The 20,069-nt window shown below is 44.2% G+C and overlaps 1 protein-coding gene across 1 annotated transcript in view; it reads left to right on the top strand.

The window, feature by feature from the left end:
- Positions 1 to 20,069, top strand: part of LOC142579489 (testis-expressed protein 10 homolog) — an 89,595-nt gene that overhangs the window by 20,214 nt on the left and 49,312 nt on the right. Inside the window, exons 7-11 of the mRNA XM_075689731.1 lie at positions 3,630 to 3,822; positions 4,168 to 4,300; positions 9,930 to 10,093; positions 14,963 to 15,128; positions 18,251 to 18,321. Of these exons, the coding sequence (XP_075545846.1) occupies positions 3,630 to 3,822; positions 4,168 to 4,300; positions 9,930 to 10,093; positions 14,963 to 15,128; positions 18,251 to 18,321 (727 nt within the window). The remainder of the gene's footprint in view (positions 1 to 3,629; positions 3,823 to 4,167; positions 4,301 to 9,929; positions 10,094 to 14,962; positions 15,129 to 18,250; positions 18,322 to 20,069) is intronic.

The following is a 20,069-nucleotide window of genomic DNA, read 5'->3' as shown; positions in this document are numbered from 1 at the left end:
CAACTTTGTTCATGGCTGCCATGTTTGCGGCATTGCACGTACGGTTCATGCCTGACACACCGTGTGGCATCCAAAATTTGTATTATTGCCATTATACATTTACATTAGTTTCAGGAATAGGTGGCAGTGCCACATGAATAGTGCTGGTCCGAAAAATCAAGTACTATCTGAAATATCGGTCAGGGACTGTATTTGACATTTCTGATATAAGAATATATGTTTTGAGGTATATGTGAAGAAATATTTGTTTTTCTATATATGATACTGTGTCAGATCCTGCATTTTCGATGTCATTATGGCAGAAGAACACTCCATTGAAATAAAGGGTGACAGACCAAATTTTAAATTCAGTTCGTTAAATTTGTGTTCATTATACTGAGGTTCGACTGTATAGACTAAGACACACAGAGAGTCAGAGACGTCGGTTGTTTTATATAACAGTACAATCTCTTCAGTACATACCTGGCAGGAATGTGGCATAACTGTTAAAAAAATGGCAGTACGACAAGGCCTCATTAATTCAGATTTCAAGAGACTAGAAAAAATGTCCGAACAAACCGTATGTCAAATTATCGAGTGTCTCAAGAAAACAACAAACAAATGCTTACTGCATCAATACACCTTTATTTAAACCAGAAATCTGCAGCCCTTGTGTCTAGTCTGCGCAAAATTCTGCAATTTTCGGCATCTTGTGACTGATAAGTGCTCACAGTAGCAAAGGCCTTACAACTTCTCTGACAGTGCGGCAGCAGCACAGGACACCCATCTTCATCCGAGTAGATGTACCTTTTGCTGCCATACGCACATCTAGATATTTTGTCACCTCTGAGCTGGTCGGCAACTGATTATCCCTCATGATATAGCCTGTGGATTTGATGCGAGCATGTGATCCACAGCAGCTTCCACCGTGTTTGTAATATCACACATGCCTTACACTGAATCAATATGAAACCACTGACTGCAAGTGATGTACACACAATCAGACTGGTCACACTCAAATAGGCTGCACAGAACGGGGGCACATTTGGCTTATCACATTCAGTATGCTTCCAACGGCACTATGCCACATGCACTGTCAGGCAGATAAGTTATGATGCTTATCACATTAGGGTTGTGTCAATAGGTCACACTGGTGTGCTTGTCGTTGGATGTGTTCTTTGCCGATGCCGCTACCACACCTCCGTGCATTTCCACTGATACGAGATTCATTCGTGGAGCCGCCTCTAAACTTTTTGGAAAGGCGGAAAATTGATTGTGGTAGAGCACGTTGTCAGCCACACCGCAAATCTAGGTGACGCAGTTAGCTGCAACAAAAGGTGGTCATGGTCTGCACTAATTGGTAAGCATACGATGATCCACTACAGTTAAGTAGTCGGCCAATATATTACACTTTGTTGAGACTGTATCGTGGATTCATTGCATCGGCATTTAAATCATTATTGATGTGTTTGATTGACTGACTTGTACCTTGGGAAATTTTTGTCGAGCTGGAAGAGTTAAAAAAGTAATTGGCTGTGAAGCGAATCGGGATAAATTGAGGTCTTTGGGATCCTGATAAGGAATCGAAAATACTTCGTTGTCGTAGGAATTTTTTTGCAGCAGTGTTTTACTGCACAGTAGAATCTCAGTGGTAACATACCTGATCCAAATTGCAGGATGATGCGACTTTTTCAAAAGAGCCGGCCCAAGTCCATCTACAACATCCTATATTTCGTAAGTTGCGAACCACATTTCATGCTGTGGTGCATGATATGGACAACCTAGCCACCGTGTGATTCCTGGTAGAACCGGCTGGGAGGCACCGGCAGTCGCGCGCTGGTAGCTCCAGGCACTGGCTGTTGTCAGGCTAGTAAAGCAGCCGCGCCGATGATTCGTCGCGTTCTTGTTGCTAGGGCAACCTACGTCATTTCGCCTTGACTCTGTCCACCGTGTACCCGCCACCGCTTGGAAAAAAGAGATATAAGCAGGCATCAGAAGCTGGCAATCGCATAAGGCCCAGTCTTACCACGTGAGCAAGATCAGTGGCATTCGCTTATGGGTTCCCTTATCTCTCTATTCCACACCTTGCGTCATCTCTTGTGCCCGATGACAATCCGAAAATTTTCTCCCTTTGCACCTGTCAGATTGCACAATACGAAGTAGCTTTGCGAATGCAAAGTAAACAGATTCCCTTATCTTGCGCAAATCATGTCTCTATGACCATCAGGCAGCAGCTATAATGCAACACCTAAGAAAACTCAAGATAACCAGGCAGATCTTGAAATGCCTGACTTGAAACTTGCAAAGTGTGCAGCTTGCTGCTGCCAAAAATGTATGCGAAACAAGAGCACTAGTGTTTCAAAGTCGCGCTGGCCAATGGGAGCTCTCTCTGCATGCCACGTGACTGCAGTAACGAATGACAAAGCTTGTTCTCCATTTCTGTTCCCCCCTTTTTTGTTTTTATTTCTGCATGGTGAAATACGGTACTGCGGCTATCTGAAGCTCCAACATCTTGCGTTTACGGGGATACCAAGATGGTGGCGCTGCGTCAACGGAAAGCTATGTGATCAGCAGTATGACAGCACCAACTGAAGTCATGTTTTACTTCCCTATTTTAACAACTCACTAAAAGGGGATAATTTTCTCAGATTCTGATGTGTAGTTTTTCTTAATGGCTTGCCATGAGATAAAAGAAAGTCTTAGGGTTGCAGAAATAAATTAATTTAGAAATAAAATTTTTACGAAATCGTCTATTTCATTGCTGCGCGTAATGTCCTTATTTTTTTAGCATTCTCGGGGCTATGAATTTCGGGTGATAGAATTCTTTTATGTGCCCCAAGAGATTCGTATCCTTAAGATTCTACTGTAATAAGCTCTTTGGTGGCTGTGTGAGGGATTAGTTGCTACTATGTTCTAATTATTATATTTTAAATCAATTGATATTGATGAGATTTCATTACTGTATATCAAATCTGAGTGTCAGAATAGAACGCAGGAGCAGTGACAGGGATGGCAAGGCAAGTCAGGTCACCCTTCAATTGAGTGGCATATGCATCCATGCACGTACATTTTGAAAACATAATGCTGTGGTTCTCAAACTTCTAATCTTCTTGACTTGACCACAAGAATGCTGTCAAGCATATTGGCATCATTACAGACAAAAGTGTAATGCACTTTAATTAAGCTTCTGGATTTATGCTGTTGGTGCTCTATGTACCATTCACAGTCTGCGATCAATGAGAAATGGGATGTGTGCCAGAAATGAATCTGGCTGATGTTGAATTCTAGTTGGAGTTTGAAAACCAGTTCAGGAATCACTGCCGTTTCTTGTTTTTGACTTGTTGTCTGAACTGGTCTTAAGCTTTTACTTACAGCCTCCTACATTTTTTTTTTTTTCGATAGGAGTAGCTAAATGGGCTTGTATTGCAATTCAACACGTCCATAAGTTAATGCAGTCGAAAAATCTGGCGAGGTATTCGCTCTTTTGACGCTTTGTCTTGAGGCATTTCAGCTCTCTTTAGGAACCCTGAAGGACTGCAGATAACTGCTTTCAGAAGTTCTAACTAGCAAGCTGATCTGTTTGGTACCACATGTAAAAGTGTTTCACAACTTTTATAACTTCTGTAAGTGCCTCCACTGCAATGCTGCAGGTGTCTGTGACGTCCATCAACCTGGGCATCTGCGAGGTGCTGGCTGGCCTGCTAGGCGTGCTCAGTGCTGACCAGGGGCAGCGTGTACTGGCCTTTTTTGGTGATCTCATCAATACTGGCCAAGTGCGATCGGGAGACACCCGTGTTGTGGTCAAGATCGCCCGTCTTCTGCTGCCACGTGTATCCCCTGGTGGTGAGCAGAGCCATGAACATTCCTGCCATTCTGACAGCGTATGTTGAAGGCCACTCGAAAGGCCATAGGTACAGCTCTAGCTGGCTCCTGACAGTGTCTACCATTGCACCAGCATGCCATCTTGAACATTCTTTTCAAACTATGCCATTCATATTTTTTTTTTTCTGTACAGTCTTCTACTTACTTTAGTTACACTAACCACCAACATTGTTCCCAGCCAAGGAAGAGCCTATAAACGCTATCACTTCAAGCTGATGTTATATAAATAAAAGTGTTTTGCTTGGTGAGTGTCTCAATCTGAAAACTTTGGTGTTCTAATGGTAAGATGCTGATTTTCCTTGGTAGACTGCCTGCAGTTGGTGGAGGCCATGCTGTCCTTGTATGAGGAGGGCGATATACTCCAGCCCAAGGATGCCCGTTTTATCCTCGACTTTTTCCACGAGCTCATCCTAGGACCGCGAACACTTCTGGAAGTCGTGTAAGTAAGCAATGGCTCATCAGTTTTCGTAATCAAACCCATCAAACCCAATAGTTCCGCAAGAAGTGTTTGTTTTATCAGTAGTTCATTACAGTAAAACAATCTTGCTGATTCGACCCTCGTCAATTTGGAAAATCAGTGAATTCAGAATCATCCTTTGGTCCCAGCAGGCGTATGCCTTCAAACTATGCAATCAAACTCTTGTCAATCCGGGCGTATTTGGCCGCACGCCGGCTGGTTCGAACAACTCTAGGAGCTCGACGAGGGCGAAGCGCCACAAATGTGCAACACAAAAGAGCAAACGCTGCTGTAGCGTCTACGAACTCTCTTCTAAGGAAGCGGCGGAGTTTGCATTGCCATAGTCATCAACAGAAATCATACGTAAACAATAGGAACACCTGAATGCTTCATGCCTATTAGTGCCTACATAGCCTTTATTCTTGCGTTTACTGCCATGCGTAACACCGCATTGGCTGTGTACCTTTATTACTGGGCAGTTGCCATCCACGATCACATCGATAGCAATCATCATTTCATCTGCAGCGATTGTGGCAAACAGTAGTTTCGTTTTTACTTTGTGCTTGTGTCGGCTGCTTGCTTTCAAACTACATGGTTGCCGTTCTTGATTGCATCGATAGTAACTACAGTTTTGTCCGTAGTGGTGGCAGTTTCATTTTGATTCCGTGCAGTGGCTACACGCACAATGTCGCAAACGCAACGGAAGCTATCGAGGATGAAGAGACTGCATTGTGGCGGACGGATGATATGTTGGTGACCAGCCCACTGGCAAAAGATAATTGGGATGTGTGCATTATTGACCTCGAATGTAAGCGCGTGCCGCGGCCGTGCTGTGAAGTACATCTCAATGCTTTCGCCGCTGAGAGCTCTGATCAATCTCCAGATGGTGAGAATTGCCGCTTCCACGCTGCTTTTGTGCAAAATAGAAATGCAGTTTGCTGATTCATTCAGTAAATGAAAGTGTGTTGAGATACAGTCGAACCCGACTATATCGAACCCGTTTACATCGAATTATTCTGTATATCGAACAATTTCTGGTCACGGTATAGTTACAATGAGTATATATAGCAAAAATTACGCTTACATCGAACAAATATTGCAGTGACTCCCGATATATCGAACTGTCAAGCGGCGGAAAAGTGCCCCCAGAAGTTGGCTTTCCCTCGCGGAAGCGGGGAAACCCGGTGGCGCGGCTCCATCCAACCGCTCTCCCTACCGTGACCGCGCTGCCTCGGGCTATTCGGGCGAGCCATCGACACTCCCCCTGTCGCGCATAGTAGAGTCTATTAGGCCACCTCCTCCCTTTTTCTCTCTCCCATCTTTTACTTCCTACTCTCTCTCCCCTGACGACGCTTTGCCGTATTCCCTCATGGGTTGCAGAATCAAGCGTCATTCCTTTCTTTAGATCACTATCTATCGACACTCCCCAACAAAAAAATGATCCTGGCCCGCCTACAGCGCTTGCTCAGACAGCCAATCAGAGGCTCTTGTGCTCTCTGCGTGCAAGATGGCGAAAGTGCGAGTTGTCAGGCTGGATTTCTGGTTTATCGTGTTTGCGCCTTGTGGGACTTCTCCCGCAGTGTTGCCGTGATGAAGCAGCAGAATTCGCCTTTCGTCGTGAAGCTCGAAATCATAAATCGCGTCGAACGCGATGAGAAGTTGGATGGCCCCGCAGCGTGCAAGATTCCGAGGAGCACTATCGGCACGGTTAGGGCTAAAGTGACCCGATTCGCAACCCGGTCGGTGCCCGTGGCGCCCGACGCGTACGCACGGCCGTGTACGAGGGGTTCTTCATACGTGCCGGTTTCCGCGTGCTCGGTGATGACTGTAAATTCTGATGAATGCGACAAAGCCGTTGCCGGTGTTGCCGAAGTTTGGAGCGAGCTGTCAAAATTTCCGGGACATTCGAATCAATGGCGGACGAGTTTGTCAGTGCAGATGATGGTGTCGCGACCACGGGAGAGCCCGGAAACGAAGACTACATCGCCGACATCGTACCGAGCACAAATGAAAGTAGGCACGTTGAGGAAAGCAACTACGGTCCTTTGCCCACATCCTCCGAAGTGATTGGTGCACTCGCATTAGTCCGGTGCTTCTGCGCGAATGCGGAAGGTTGCGGCACAACGTGGGGAAGTGCGTGCGTCGCAGGCAGCGAAATTGCCCGAGCAGAAGAAAATGCAGGACTAATTTATGCGAAACTAAACTAGTTTCTTCAATAAAGTGATTTTATAAATGGTATGTGCTTTTATGACATCCAATTATTTAGCAGGCTTATATCGAATTATGCTCTATATCGAACTGATGGGCTTTTTTTTGCGAGTTCGATATAGCCGGGTTTGACTGTAGTAAGCATTTGTTTATTGTTTTCGTGATACCCTCAGTAATTCGAAATTCGGTTAATTCTGACATTTTTTTTCAGTCCCGTGAAGCCTGAATTAACAAGGTTTTATTACTATATGGGGACTTTCCTTTCGAAGCACTCAAGAATTAGCGACACTAAAGTTGGCTTTGGCAGTTATGATTAGGCACCAATTTGTCAGCAAATTGTATTTTCAGTACGTTCAGTTTTGTTCCCAACACCTTTCAGTACCTAGCCGCTAATTTTCTTAACAAAAAGAAAAGGGGGGAGAGGGGGCTAGTTTATACGTAATGTTGATCTAAAGAACGAAAACCTGCTTCAGACCTTTTTCAATACAGAGTCCATTTCTGATCGCCTGTGATTTCAAAACCGCGAACACAACGGATGTCATTTGTTTTCTTTGAGAGCTTGTGATATATTTACTACCAGCGGGACTGGAGTAGGTTCTGGATACAAGAACGGAAATGTTCTACTTGGCTGGAAATGCAAACTACTGCGACATGCCATATCTTTCGCAAAGGTCTCTCTGTTGCAGCTGCGTATCAGCCACGCAAAACTGAGTCCATCTGGAGCCGGGAAATACATTTTCTGAAACGCTTTAGCTGAAAAAGTACCAAGTTCTAAAAGGTAGAATGTCTCATCGTAGCTTGTCAGCAATCAGCTATGGCGTAAACGTAGATGAACCATGCTTTCCTGATACTGGTATAGTAAAGAGATAACTACGAACACTTTGCGCTTTTGCATAGTAGCAGTACGACGTGCCACGTGCACGCTGATTCTGGCCACATGATTATGGACAGCAATGATAGCAACACTGGAGCAGCTGTTGCGTGGATTCCAAAATCGATGCGTGACGCCCACTCATATTGAAGGTCATATTTTCATGGGGGTTCGGGCGAGAGCCCTATTTTGAAATCTTTTTCACTTCACATGTGCCTTCTTTCTGGAAGCAGCTTTAAGAAGTAGCATCAAGGAATCATAAATGCAGTGAAATCCACTCATTTTAACTGATAGATTGTTATACCTCAAATCATTATTAAGTGAGTTCAACTGTATTATAGTGCATTGCAGTCCAGGCAGGTGGTAACTAGGTAATGAATAACCAATTTTTTGGTCGTGGCTGAGGCTTTCTTGTTTTTAGATTTTGACAGATAAGTGAATTTGTTCATACCATACTCATCTTTCGCTTTAGATACTGTACGCTTGAAAGATGCAGCCACTCATTCGTAATCACTTCAATTTTTTAGGTATCGTTCGCAAAGAAGTTGCTTCCAGGCAGCTTTTCATTTTCGGTGAGCTAGCATGCATTCCGAATTCCGGACTGAAAGACCCACTTGTATTGGAGGTTAAATTAAACACTGCATTCTTCAAGGAATGTTTTAAAGCTGCACAGAGGCTCATAACCTTAATATCTTCTTGTGTGCTTGTACGCAAAAGCATCGTTGGCTTCAAGTCCTTTTGATATTTGTCATAATTTACAAATGGGTCAACTCCGCAAAGAAATCAAAGGGAAATTAATCTAAAATATAATTGAAATGTGGTCGCTGTTTGTAGCACAGTCTATTGTATTCCACGAGGTTATAGTTAAAGACGAGCTGGAAAAAGTGAGACCTATGGCCAAGTGAGGCTGGCCACAAACAACCATAGCAACTTTTGAATTTAGACAAGAATAGTGATTATCAAGAGTCAGTTCCCACAGGCGTTTTCCACCTACCTAAATCAGTTTTAATACCCCAAGATGCCTAGCGAGAACTAATGTGACCAGCGAGTACTGTGGCTTTTCTGCAGGAAGCTAATGTGCTGTCTAGCTGCACTCCTGCAGGGAAATATATGTTAACTAAGGAAAACGGGTAGCAGTCTAGGAGTGTTAGGTCTGATGCTAAAATTTCACACTCGGTAGACATACTGTATTCACTCGCATAATGATCGCACCCCTGAATTTCGTCATCAAAATTCGATTTTTTAAATTTTCCGTGTAATGATCGCACCACGAACTTGCCACAGCAATATGTCGTGTGCCAAGTCTAGTTAATAATGATCGAGCTTACCGTCTGTCGAATGCTACGCGAACGACTCTTCAAGATAAACCAGGCGGTCTGCACGCACCAAACATTCTTAAGCAGATGCCCCATTTCATTTCTTTCGTCACTTTCCGCACTTCCATGACAAAAGAAAAGCTACAATCAAACTTGCCTTTATTATGTGTAGCCTTTATAATGGTTGTGGTCAACAACAACAATAAAGGCACCTTTCGATTTTTGTCGTCTGCACTCGTGGGCACGCAGCAATTCGCGAGTGGCAATGATACTAGCCACATTTACACTGATACGTTAGAAGTGTACCCTATTCATACGCCGACGCTTGTAACACAGCTAAGATATTCGCCCACCCTTAGCGGAAACGTGCTGTATTACGATAGCAGTGAAGACAAATGCCGCAGTTTCCGCAGCATGCCCGCCATGTGTTTCTATGTCACTGGCAGCTAAGCGCGCCCATCTGTTTCTGTCCCCTCAAAGTGGACAGGGCTACATTATTGCCGCAAACTTGCCAATATTAACAATATTAATCATTACTGATATGGAAGAAACTGTTTCAGTGCATGTGATATACTCACGAGAAGAAAAAAAAATTTAGTTCGGCTTGCTCCGCTGGCCGCCATTTTTGTTTTGGTGTCCCGCACTACATACAATGGCAGCTGCCTATTTGTTGACCTGTTGTCATTCCACAGCAAACGCGGTATAAAAACAAACTTTTTTTTTCTTTTCGCGGGAAATTTAACCCACGTAATTATCGCACCCTTGAATTTTTGTCAATTTTTTTGACAAAGAAGTGGGATCATTATGCGAGTAAATACGATACATTGATACGAAATCATGGCCTTGTGACTGAATTTAGTTGAAACCATGAAAATAACACCACCACCTCTGGCAGGTTGATCCAAACGAAATAATAAATAATTTTTTAGCATACATTTTCGACCGTTTGAAAGCCAGGTTTATTATAAGATGATTATGTCTGGGGAAAATTGCAAAGAAATATTTGATAAATCTGTGAAACTTCACTAAATGGCACCATACATTTAAACACTCCTTACGCATGTGCTACCAAGAAGACACTTGTAGTTTCCAATATTTCAATGATAAAATGATAATTTAAAAAATGAAATGAGATCTTAAATAGCATCTTTGATGGAATCTTTGATAGAAATGTGATCTTTGTTCTTTCCTGAACGTGCGCTGCACTTCTGTACAGACGTCCAGTGGTAGACCGGTTCCTGGGCTTGCTGCCCGAGCGCACCTTAGGCGAGAGCGGCGAGGGCCAGGAGGGAGCCTCTCTGCACTTTTTGGGCAAGCTGGCACAGCTGCGACTGCCTGCACTCCTGGAGAGTCTCCAGCATCACATATTGATGTGTATAGGTGCGTCCAACTTTGTCTGTTCAGCTCCACCTTTTAAGCAACTCGCTGACAGTATTAGTTGTCTTTACACCCCTCAATTATGGCATGTATCCACTGCAGGGAGTAACCCACTGCAGCTTGTGTGCTAATAGTGACAACTCTTGGCCTGTAGTATGTGCATAATGCATAGTTGTGTGCAGGGGCATGTAGTGGGTACAGTGTGAACAGTCCACTGTAGTAGGTATGTACTATACCACAAGGTAACTTATAACAATTAAGTACACTACCCTCTACCCCACTGTGGGTGTTAAGTACTCACTACAGGGAACAGGGCACAGGATGGCAAGCACACTGTAGTGGGTTTATAGTACTGTCTGCTCTAGTACTGTGCTGTCTGTAGTATAGGCTGTACAGGCACAGCTGCCAGTTCTGCCTGTAACAGCTTGTAACAGCTCCATATTCAGTAATGGGTACTCTGTACCCACTGCAGGCTATAAACCCATCATCCATTACCTACAGAGCCATTACCTATAGATCTAGTAGGTACCACAACAAACTTATAACAGTAATCAAGTGCCGAGAAAATCCCATTGTTAAAATAGGTAGATAATTGTTATAACCTGGTTGTACGAAAAAAAAGCAAAAGGGACCAACATTCAAACACTTTAATTAGAAAGAAAGAAGTATAGTCAAACCCACTGATAGCATTACTGGTTTTAACTGTTCTCTTATATAATAGGCAGCCAATGCACCTTCAAATTTTGTGTGTGTTCTGTGGTAGAATAAACCACTCACTACAATGTTCCCTTGCCACGTTATTGCCTATAACAATTAAATCTGTCTATTGGGTGCCTGCGCTGAAAAAAAGAAAAGTCAAATCTGGGAAAAGAAATGCAAGCCGCTTTGCCACAACTGCTTTTTGCTGCATGCGCCACGACTTAGTGGCCCCTGTACCTTCCACCCCTCCGACATCGGCAGAAGAGTGGAAGGGAAACAGGAGTTGGGTGTGAGAGGCCAGAGATGTGACTTGACAAAAAGGTGCCATGCGGGGTGAGCCTCACAAAGTGTGGCAAATAGGCATTTCTTTCTCTCTTTCTTTCTTTTTTCTTTTGCTGACAATACTGCTTTCTTTTTCGGTGCACACAACCAGTAGCCAGGTTTAATTGTTACAACTGATGAAACGACATGGGGGCATTATACAGTGGAACCTTGTTCATACGTGTTGTGAAAAACAGTGATAAAAAACATATACTAACCGGGAAAACATGCGATCCGAAGTAACTAAAACAAGTTGACAGACTCAACTATTGTTGACATCTACGTAATGCAAAGCGTCATGTGGATTGTTGTGGCACGAGACGCCGACGTGTGTCGAGCTGGTGGTGTGCCGGCGGCCTGAGACGCATTTTGTTGTTCCCATATTATGTGGTGTTTAAGACGGTGACGGGAAACTGAAACAAAATAGAGCTGGTGGGCTACACCGGATGCCGCCGAAGCGAAACATGATGTCCACATCACGTCGCCTGCAGCATGGAACAGCGGCACATTTGGGTTATCGCCTACTAAATGCGTGCAGTGTGCTAATAAGGGCAATACGCACCATAGGCTGTAAAACAGATAGGTGAAGATGCTTTTTACAGTAGGTTCCGTGGCAATAGCTGGGAATTTGGCGTGCGATGACCCGGGCAGAGATTTGCTGGTGCCAGAATAAGAAACTGTGCACGCCATTGTTTTCACATGAGACACGTGGCTATATACTGTTCTTGATGGCGCGTGTGTCACGCCTTGTTCACGTGGGATCTAGCGCAAAACGTATACGATCGCAGTCTGCTGCAGGGAATGGCGGAGCATTTCCGTTATTGCCTATTGAAAGCACGCGCTACGCTTCCGACGGCACCACACGCTGTGAAACAGATAGGCGAAGGTGCTTATTACAATAGGATTGGCAGTGATAGCTGTGAATGCTCTGTGCAACGACCCCTGAGAAGATTTGCTGGTAGTACTGAAATGAGAAACTGAGTGCACGCCGCCACTTTCATGCAAGATGTGCGGGCAAGTATTGTGGTGACGCTGCCACTACGCACAGCTATATAGTATACTGCTCTCGATTGCACACGCCTCGCACATTTTCTTGTTTACATGGGATCTAGTAGCCAGAAAATGTATCATATGGTCAAAGTGTGGCGACGTGCTTCCGGGAACATACGAACTGGTAAAAAATAAGCGTAACTCTATTGGGTCATTTTTTGTGTTCCCGATTACGATCGTTAGCGCCAGGAAAACGTACATAATGCCAACTTATCAACGAGGTTCTGCTGTAGTAAGTGGTTTATTTTGCCATAGAACACTTATAAAAGTTGGTGGTGCATTGGATGCTTATTGTTATATCTGATAGTATATTGTTAAAACTGGTATCACTACAAGTGGGTTCGATGGTATGTATCCATTTGGTCTGTGGGTAATGGATCTGTGGCCTGTAGTGGATACTGTGCACATTGTCATGGGTACTATGTGCTCCCTACAGGCTTTACAGCCATACACTCTACTATGGAACTGTATTGCGCTTTGAAAGAGAGCAGCAGCATACACGTTGACAACCCAGTATACAAAGTTAAATTCTTTCTCGAGCTGTGCCTTACAACTATAATTGGGCCGGCTTGCTTATATAGAGATTTGAACATTGTTGTATGCAGTTATTTGTGTGATTTGAAAATTGTCACCCTCTCTATGCATCACAGCGAAAGACACTGGCTTCTGCACTAGCAAGCATTGGCAGGCAAACATTGTCTCAAAGCACAACTTTTTCCGCAATGTGTGACTGCAAAGTAGCAGCAACAGCTACAAAGGCTGCTCTGGACTACAGTAGAACTTAACTTATACGTTTTGGAAAAAGACGCAAGAGAAAAATGTGCTAATTGAGAAAACACACAATCTGAAGTAGGTAACTAAAAAATTTGATAGACTCAAGTGTAGTTTACATCTGCGTAATGCGCAGCGTCGTGCAAATTGTGGTACAAGGCACGAGGTGCCGATGCGCATCTAGCTGGTGAGGCTCCGGAGGTTTTGTTGTTTTTCTTTTGTGTAGTGTTATAAGACGGCGATGGGAAACCGTAACGAAATCAAGCTGGTGGGTGATGCCGAGGACTGCTGGAGCAAAATGGGATGCTTGCATTGCGCCGCCTGCAGCAAAGAACGGTGGTGCATTTGGGTTATTGCCTAGTAAATTTGTACGATAAGCTTCTGACAGCACTACACCCCATATGCTGTGAAACAGATAGGTGAAGATGCTTATCGCAACAGGGTTAGCTGCGATAGCCGTGAATGGGACGTGCTATGACCTAGGAGGAGATTTGCTGTTACCAGAAAAAGAAACTTAGTGCGTGGCGGCGTTTTCATGTGAGACAGGCTGGTGGGCATTATGAGAAAGCTGATGCGGCAGGTTGTTACTGTTCTCGATCGTGCGCGCCTCGCGCCTTTTCTTGTTTGCATGGGATCTAACAGCTGGAAAACATATCACATGATAGCAATTTGGTGGTGTACTTATTGTTCGTGCAGAAGGTTAGTGTTTTCTGGGAACGTATGAACCGGTAAAAAAACAAATGTAACACAACCGGGTGGTTTTTTTGTGTTATTGATCGCAGATGTTGGTGCCAGGAAATCATACGTAACGGGATTGCATCAAAGAGATTCTACCGTATTTGAAGATCACTGCACTAGACTGAAAGCTTTAAGGAAACCACTGTTTTCTTGCATATATGCATTCCTTCTTCCTGTTCTCATCATCATCTTTCATGACTCTATTAGAGCGCAGCTCTTAATGGCCCGTTCCTGCGGCGAGCGTCGGCGTCGGTGGCGTAACTGAGCGAATGAGCACAACAGCGAAAGATGAAAGAGCGAATGCAGAGTGGCAGATGAAAGATGCTAGCTGCAAATGGCAGACACCAATGAGAACGGCCTCTTCAGTGATGTGTGTGCAGGAAACTGGTTTCACGTGGACCTGCCCAGCCGCTCTATTTGTACTCGTATCTTTGCTCAGCCGGACGGCTAGATTCATACTATCGTCTGCTCTCGTCAGCTCTTGCTCGCGCTTGTTTGGTTTGCTTGGTTTGGTCTCGTTTGTGCTTGTTTTGAGTGTCATGGTTTGCGATTGCTTTGTAATCTGATTCTATGCGTAACGCGAATTGTGGAAGCCTGGAAGCCAAGCGGCACCAGCGATTACACTGGCACCTTGACGAGTCATATATAAAAGCCGACACGCTTGGCCCACAGATCAAATTTTCAATTATTGCCGACTCTGCTACACGTCTCTCTCAAATTCTTTGCCTCCATATATCGCGAAACGAAAACCCACTCAAAAGCTACACTCAAATTTCACATTAAAGAGTATTGTAATCGTTGGTGAACTTTTTTTGCCCCTTTCCTTTTTCCCCTGTGCAGTGAAGCAAGCCAGAGCATACTAGCTCAGGCAGACCTCTCTCTTTCTGATAAATTATCTCTCTTGAACATTGTTATATGCAATCGTTTCTGTGGGCTGTATGAATTTTTTTCTATTTACTTTCTTTTTGTTTATTTCTGAGGGTTGTAATTGGGAATGCAGGTTTTGAATGTTTCTGTATTTCTGTCAGACAACTTGAGGGCTTTGGCATTCAGGTTCTGAGCACAAGGTTGTACATGTGTTGTTCCTGAAAAGGGTGTATGCGTTTCGATGCTGGGTGAAAGGCTCAAATTGTCCTTGTACATACTGAGATATCTGTGAATGTTAAAGAAACCAAGGTGGTGAAAATGAATCGGGAGACCGCCTCTTAGGCATCTCTTGCAGCCCAGCTCTGGCTTCGAGAAGTAAGACACCCCATTTATACTGGTAATCATAAAATTTTTTTCCTGTTCCAGAACTTCTACCTCAGACGACTCAACAGGAAGACCAACGCACACTTGTGGAGCTCATCTGTCGTGTACCCTGCTTGGAGAAGGAGCACTTTGAAGCACTGTATGCTGCAACACTTGACCCATTGCCAACGTCTGTACTGCTGTACTTGCTTCAGCTGCTCAAGGGGAGGTAAGAGGGAAAGGAGAAGCAGGAATTGGTGTTGGGGGTAGTCTTGGCTTTGGAATGGCAAGGTCCCTGTGCTGTGGAAGATTGTGACATTCCTGCCTTTTTATCTATTTTTTCTTCCAGACCTCTTTGCCATTCTTCACTGCAGTCATCAGTTAGTGTAATCATTATGCATCCAAAGCAAGAGGGAAGTCGTCGCTTCTGGCCTTCTTGTTCGCTAACGATTGTGTGAAATACAAGAATTTAAGGGCATGAGTTTGAGGGCATGAGTTAAAAACGGCTCATTGTTCGAGCAGTCGGCGCTGGTACACGGTCATGCCGTGCTTTTGCGATTGGGAAATTTTATAGGTGTGCTGAATGTGTTGCACTAAGGTTGTCGAGCAGTGCATGAAAGAATGCGAGCAAGATGGTCACCACGCGAATATTAGTTCTACAGTGAAAACTCGTTAAACCGTAGTTGGCCGGAGCTCGGAAAAAGTACGTACTAAACGGTAGTACTGCTTAACCGAAATAGCATGAGATCGCCAACTTACCTATCTAAAACGGAACACGGAGAGAGTGCGATGAAAGGGGAAAAAAACATGCAGTGTTTATTCACTTCGTGAGACAAAAGTGTTATTTTTGTCTGATGCCTTGGCGGCCTAGCACGACGAAAGTGGCCTCAAACTTACTGAAGCTGCGTACCAGCTTTTTAGCCAGCCCTCCCCGCTCGGCAAACACTCGCATGGCAGATTCCTCGTTGGTGTTACGTATTCTCCGTGCATGTGCTTGGTAGTGCTGCAGAAATCTTGGGGTGCCTTTTTAATTGCTGGGTGCTGTTCTCATCGTAACGATTGTACTCATCAGGCTGACGTAACGTGCAGCTTCTGCCACTGTCGAGCCTGAATTGCCTGTGCTGTCGCTTTCCGTGCTGTCCTCATCACTGTCGCTAGTCGGCACTTCGGCAACAACAGAGGCAACGATGGCGAAAAGTCGAACCTCGTAGCCGACATCTCTTTGCGGTCGCAGGAGCGCTGCCGAGCAACTTCTTCGCATTCCAAATGCCACACACCGTAGTCAACAGTAGACCCATGTCGCGGGCCAGCGCCGACTTCTCGTGTGACGTTTGATAGCACGAACGATGTCTAATTTTTCTTCTATGCTGAGCACCCGGCATCGTTTTTATCCGAGTTTCGGCATGACGCAAGTTGTCGCTTGCACGATGACACAACATGCTCTGGCCTTGGCGCCGAAATGATGTTGATGTTGATGTGGCTTCATGTGCAAATGCACAGTGAGCTTGGAGGCCGTTGTGCTGATCTCTGAGGCTTGTTGTTCTGCTGGGCAGCCCGATGGAGACGACGTACCGCCGTGCTTGCGCGACGAAAAGTGGAAACAGTACGTGTTAATCGATATGTACGCAATAAGCTGGTACGGTTTATGCAGATACAAAACACATTATGTTCAATGGCCGCTGAGTCGGGGATTTGACTTTACTACTGTTTAAACATCTCCATGCTTGGAAGTTTTCATTCATTGTCTAGGTATTCCATCACAGCGGCAGTGAAATTTCGTTATATTGCAATCGTGTATAAACATACTTCGTTATATTGAGGTTAAATATACATGCTGTTTTATAGACAAGAAGTTATAAAATGTTAAATGCTTTGTTATATTGAGAATTTCGTTATCTTGAAGTTTGTTATAGTATCAAAGTTTAACTGTATACTAAACATTTGAAAATTCAAATTGTAGATATTCGATTCGTGAATCTAATTATTTGACCATTCACTATTCGATTCGATTCGGTGATATTCTAGTATTTGCACATCCCTAATAACTACCGTATTTACCCGATTCTAACGTACCCTCGATTGTAATGCGCAGTCATTTTTCGTGACCAAAAGAAAAAAAAGAAAACGCCCTTGATTGTAACACACAGCTGTTTGCCATGACCTAAAAAAAGGAAAGTCCTTTACAGTACCACACACGTCATTCTTTCATACAGAAATACAACTTTCCCTCATTTGGAAAAAACAAGATTTACTCCCAGTGCACTAAAGTTGCAATAAATAAAAAAAGTTGCAGTTTTGCCCGAAGGGCAAAGCATCGATTACGATAACAAATTAGTAGACAGCTATACGAAAAGTAAGGATAGTACTTTTATTGGCCATATAAAGTTTTAAACATTCGTTTACTAACTAAATTAACAAGCATGGTGTCATGCTTTTAACAAGCATGGTGTCATGCTTGCACAAGCAAACGTGAACATGTCTCACTCAGTAACTGCACAAACCCTTTAAATGCTCGAGGGAGGGAACTGCGGTAGCAGGAGTGAAGGAATTGACCTTTGTGCAGCCTCTCGCTAAGCAACGCGAACACAGCGCGCTGCGCCTAGATGCATAGACTCCTGTCTCCGTTGCAGATCGCTTTCAAGATAGGGCCGCGCTGTACATAGCAGCTGCCGGTGTAGTACGCCTCTCCTGTTTGTGCCAGTCCCACATGCTAGTTTCAGGAACTCCGAACGCCTGTGATGCGGCCCGATTTCCGTCCGTCTCCACATGCGCGATCTCTTTCCTTTTGATTGCGGCATCGTGATGAACTCGGCATGTCTTTGCAGTCGGCACTTCCATGCTGATAGAGCAAACACAGAAAACTGGAAGGCAGACGGTGCACTAACCTAATCTGAAGGAAGCATTGCCTAAGCACACATACTACAGCACATGGAGAAAGCTATGGCAGCTAGGCTCGAAGTGCATACGAGGTGGCCATTTTGAAATACCGATGGCGATATGGTCAGGCACATTTAGGGTGGTACTCAATTCTAACGTGCATGCAATTTTCAAACACATTTTATTGGGAAAAAGTGTGGGTTAGATTCGAGTAAATAAGGCATGTTCTGCAAGACTACAGCTGAGATTGGTAAAAGGGAGTATTTTTATGCAGCACTCTGCAAAAGACCAGTCCGCAAACCTAGAACTTGAATACGAATGTTTTTTTCTTGTATCTGCTGAAAAAGACCAAAGAGATCGAAACAGAAATACAGAGTTGTCATTGATTTCGGTGGCTGCTGATAGGTCAACATAATTGTTGGGATTCTAGTGACTCTCTCTCATAGTTGCTCTCTCATTTTATGTCTGGAACAGGTTTGATGAGGAGAAAGGTGGAGTCACATACGTCGCTGCATACAGCAGCTTCCTGCTGTCTGTTGCAACAGGTAAGTGCAGTGAAAGCAAGCCATGGATCAAGTGCCATATTTGAATCTGTACTGTACATCCGCTGGTTTTAGAATGCTGTAGCCTTATTTTTAGTGCCTGAAAGATGACTTTTTTATGGGGTCTTCAGATGATCGTGAATAAAGTGTTGGACCTGGCAGCTTTTCTCAAAGGGACATAAAGAAATATGTTCAGCTGGGTTTTATTGATATATTATTTGTTTCGAAGTCTATCATTGTTGTGTGTGTTCCAGTGTATGACCTTGTTGCATAGAAAATTGCCACTGTAGGTCCCGCTGCTGCTCTTCGATTTGAATCACCCACGATTCTGTATTTCCAAGACAGTGTAGTGTCTCTGTGGGGGCATTACTGGAACTGCTATCTGTGTATTTATCCTCGACGCTGGTCACTTGGTCTGATGAAGTTTATACCCAGATATATAGGTTCCCACGTGGCGGCAATACTTAGTGAAATTTTCCTGAGCAGCTTTGATTGTGACCTAGTGCGTGTTTTAGAAGGTGTTGCATTAAAAACAATGTGTTATTTTGCCTTGTTTTCGTTGAAGCGAATGGCTGCGTCAGTACCAGAGTGAATGTGCTCATGATATTTAAGGAGAAGGGTCGTGGTCTGAACTTCACTTTTGAAGTATCTAGGGAGCAGAGCGTACAGTTTTTGGATATAAATATCCTAATTGGGGGGTGAGCATGCCTGTTGGGTGTATTCACCGAGGTCTGTGAAGCCCATTCTGGATTTCCGTTCTGGTCACTCAAAGCTAGTGAAGAATGTTATTGCCACATCCTGTTTAGAAGCCGCATTGCGCAAGTCCTGCCTGCATCGAATGAGTGAAGCTTTTTCTAATCATCTCAATAGGCTCAGGCAGTCAAGTTATCCAGTAAATACTTTAGCCTCGCTCAGTAAAAGATTACTGAGGAAGTTAAAATTGGAAGCAAGAGGTGTCATGATAAGGGGGGTCAATGCCAATGATAAGCCAGTATTCCATATCTGCACACCTTGCCGCGCCGCGTGAAAAAATTCGGTAGTAGATTTGGCGTAAATGTAGTCTTCTCAGCAAGAAACAAATTGGGCAGCGTCTGCGCAACGGCAGGAAGAAAGGTTGAAGGGAAGACACAGAAGTGAAGTGATTATGATGTCAAACACAGTGATGGATTGGTTGACTGTGGAAAGGGTGTAGTGTATCACATTCCCCTGTCTTGCGGGAAATGGTACACCGACCAAACAGGACAATGTCTGAATAACCGATTTAAAGGACCACAGAGCTCCTTTGAAAGGGTACCTGTCATCTAATCTGTGCCTATATTGCAAAGAATGTAAGTGCAAACCGTTGCCAAAAGAAACCAAGGTGCTGTCAAGACACAAAGGTAGGATAGCGAGGGAGATTGCTGAAGCATTCTTTATTCACAAGTCCTGTGACATGTGCGTGGCGAGGCCATCAATGAGTTTGCACGAACTAGAACTTGATTATTTAACCACTAATCTTTAAAGGGCCCCTCACCAGGCCCCATAGCAAATTTTAATTATATGCTGGAAATTGTTGCATGCCCTCTAGGGAGCGGTCTGCCCCCAAAATTTTTCAAATTGACTCGTTAATAACCGAGATAGAAATATTTCAGTGTAGCGAAGCCGTGATTTCAGGAGGCAAACTCCACTGCCAAGCAAGGCACTTTCTCCACTAGTGCCATCTAGCCCTCCACAAGCGAAATTCCTTCCCTGTGTTCTCCCATATCGGACCT

Source organism: Dermacentor variabilis, chromosome 4, assembly GCF_050947875.1.
Source record: "Dermacentor variabilis isolate Ectoservices chromosome 4, ASM5094787v1, whole genome shotgun sequence".
In the NCBI taxonomy this organism is placed as follows: Eukaryota; Metazoa; Arthropoda; class Arachnida; order Ixodida; family Ixodidae; genus Dermacentor; species Dermacentor variabilis.
Note: the sequence above shows the minus strand (reverse complement) of the source record. Positions and strands in the feature narration are given on the sequence as shown.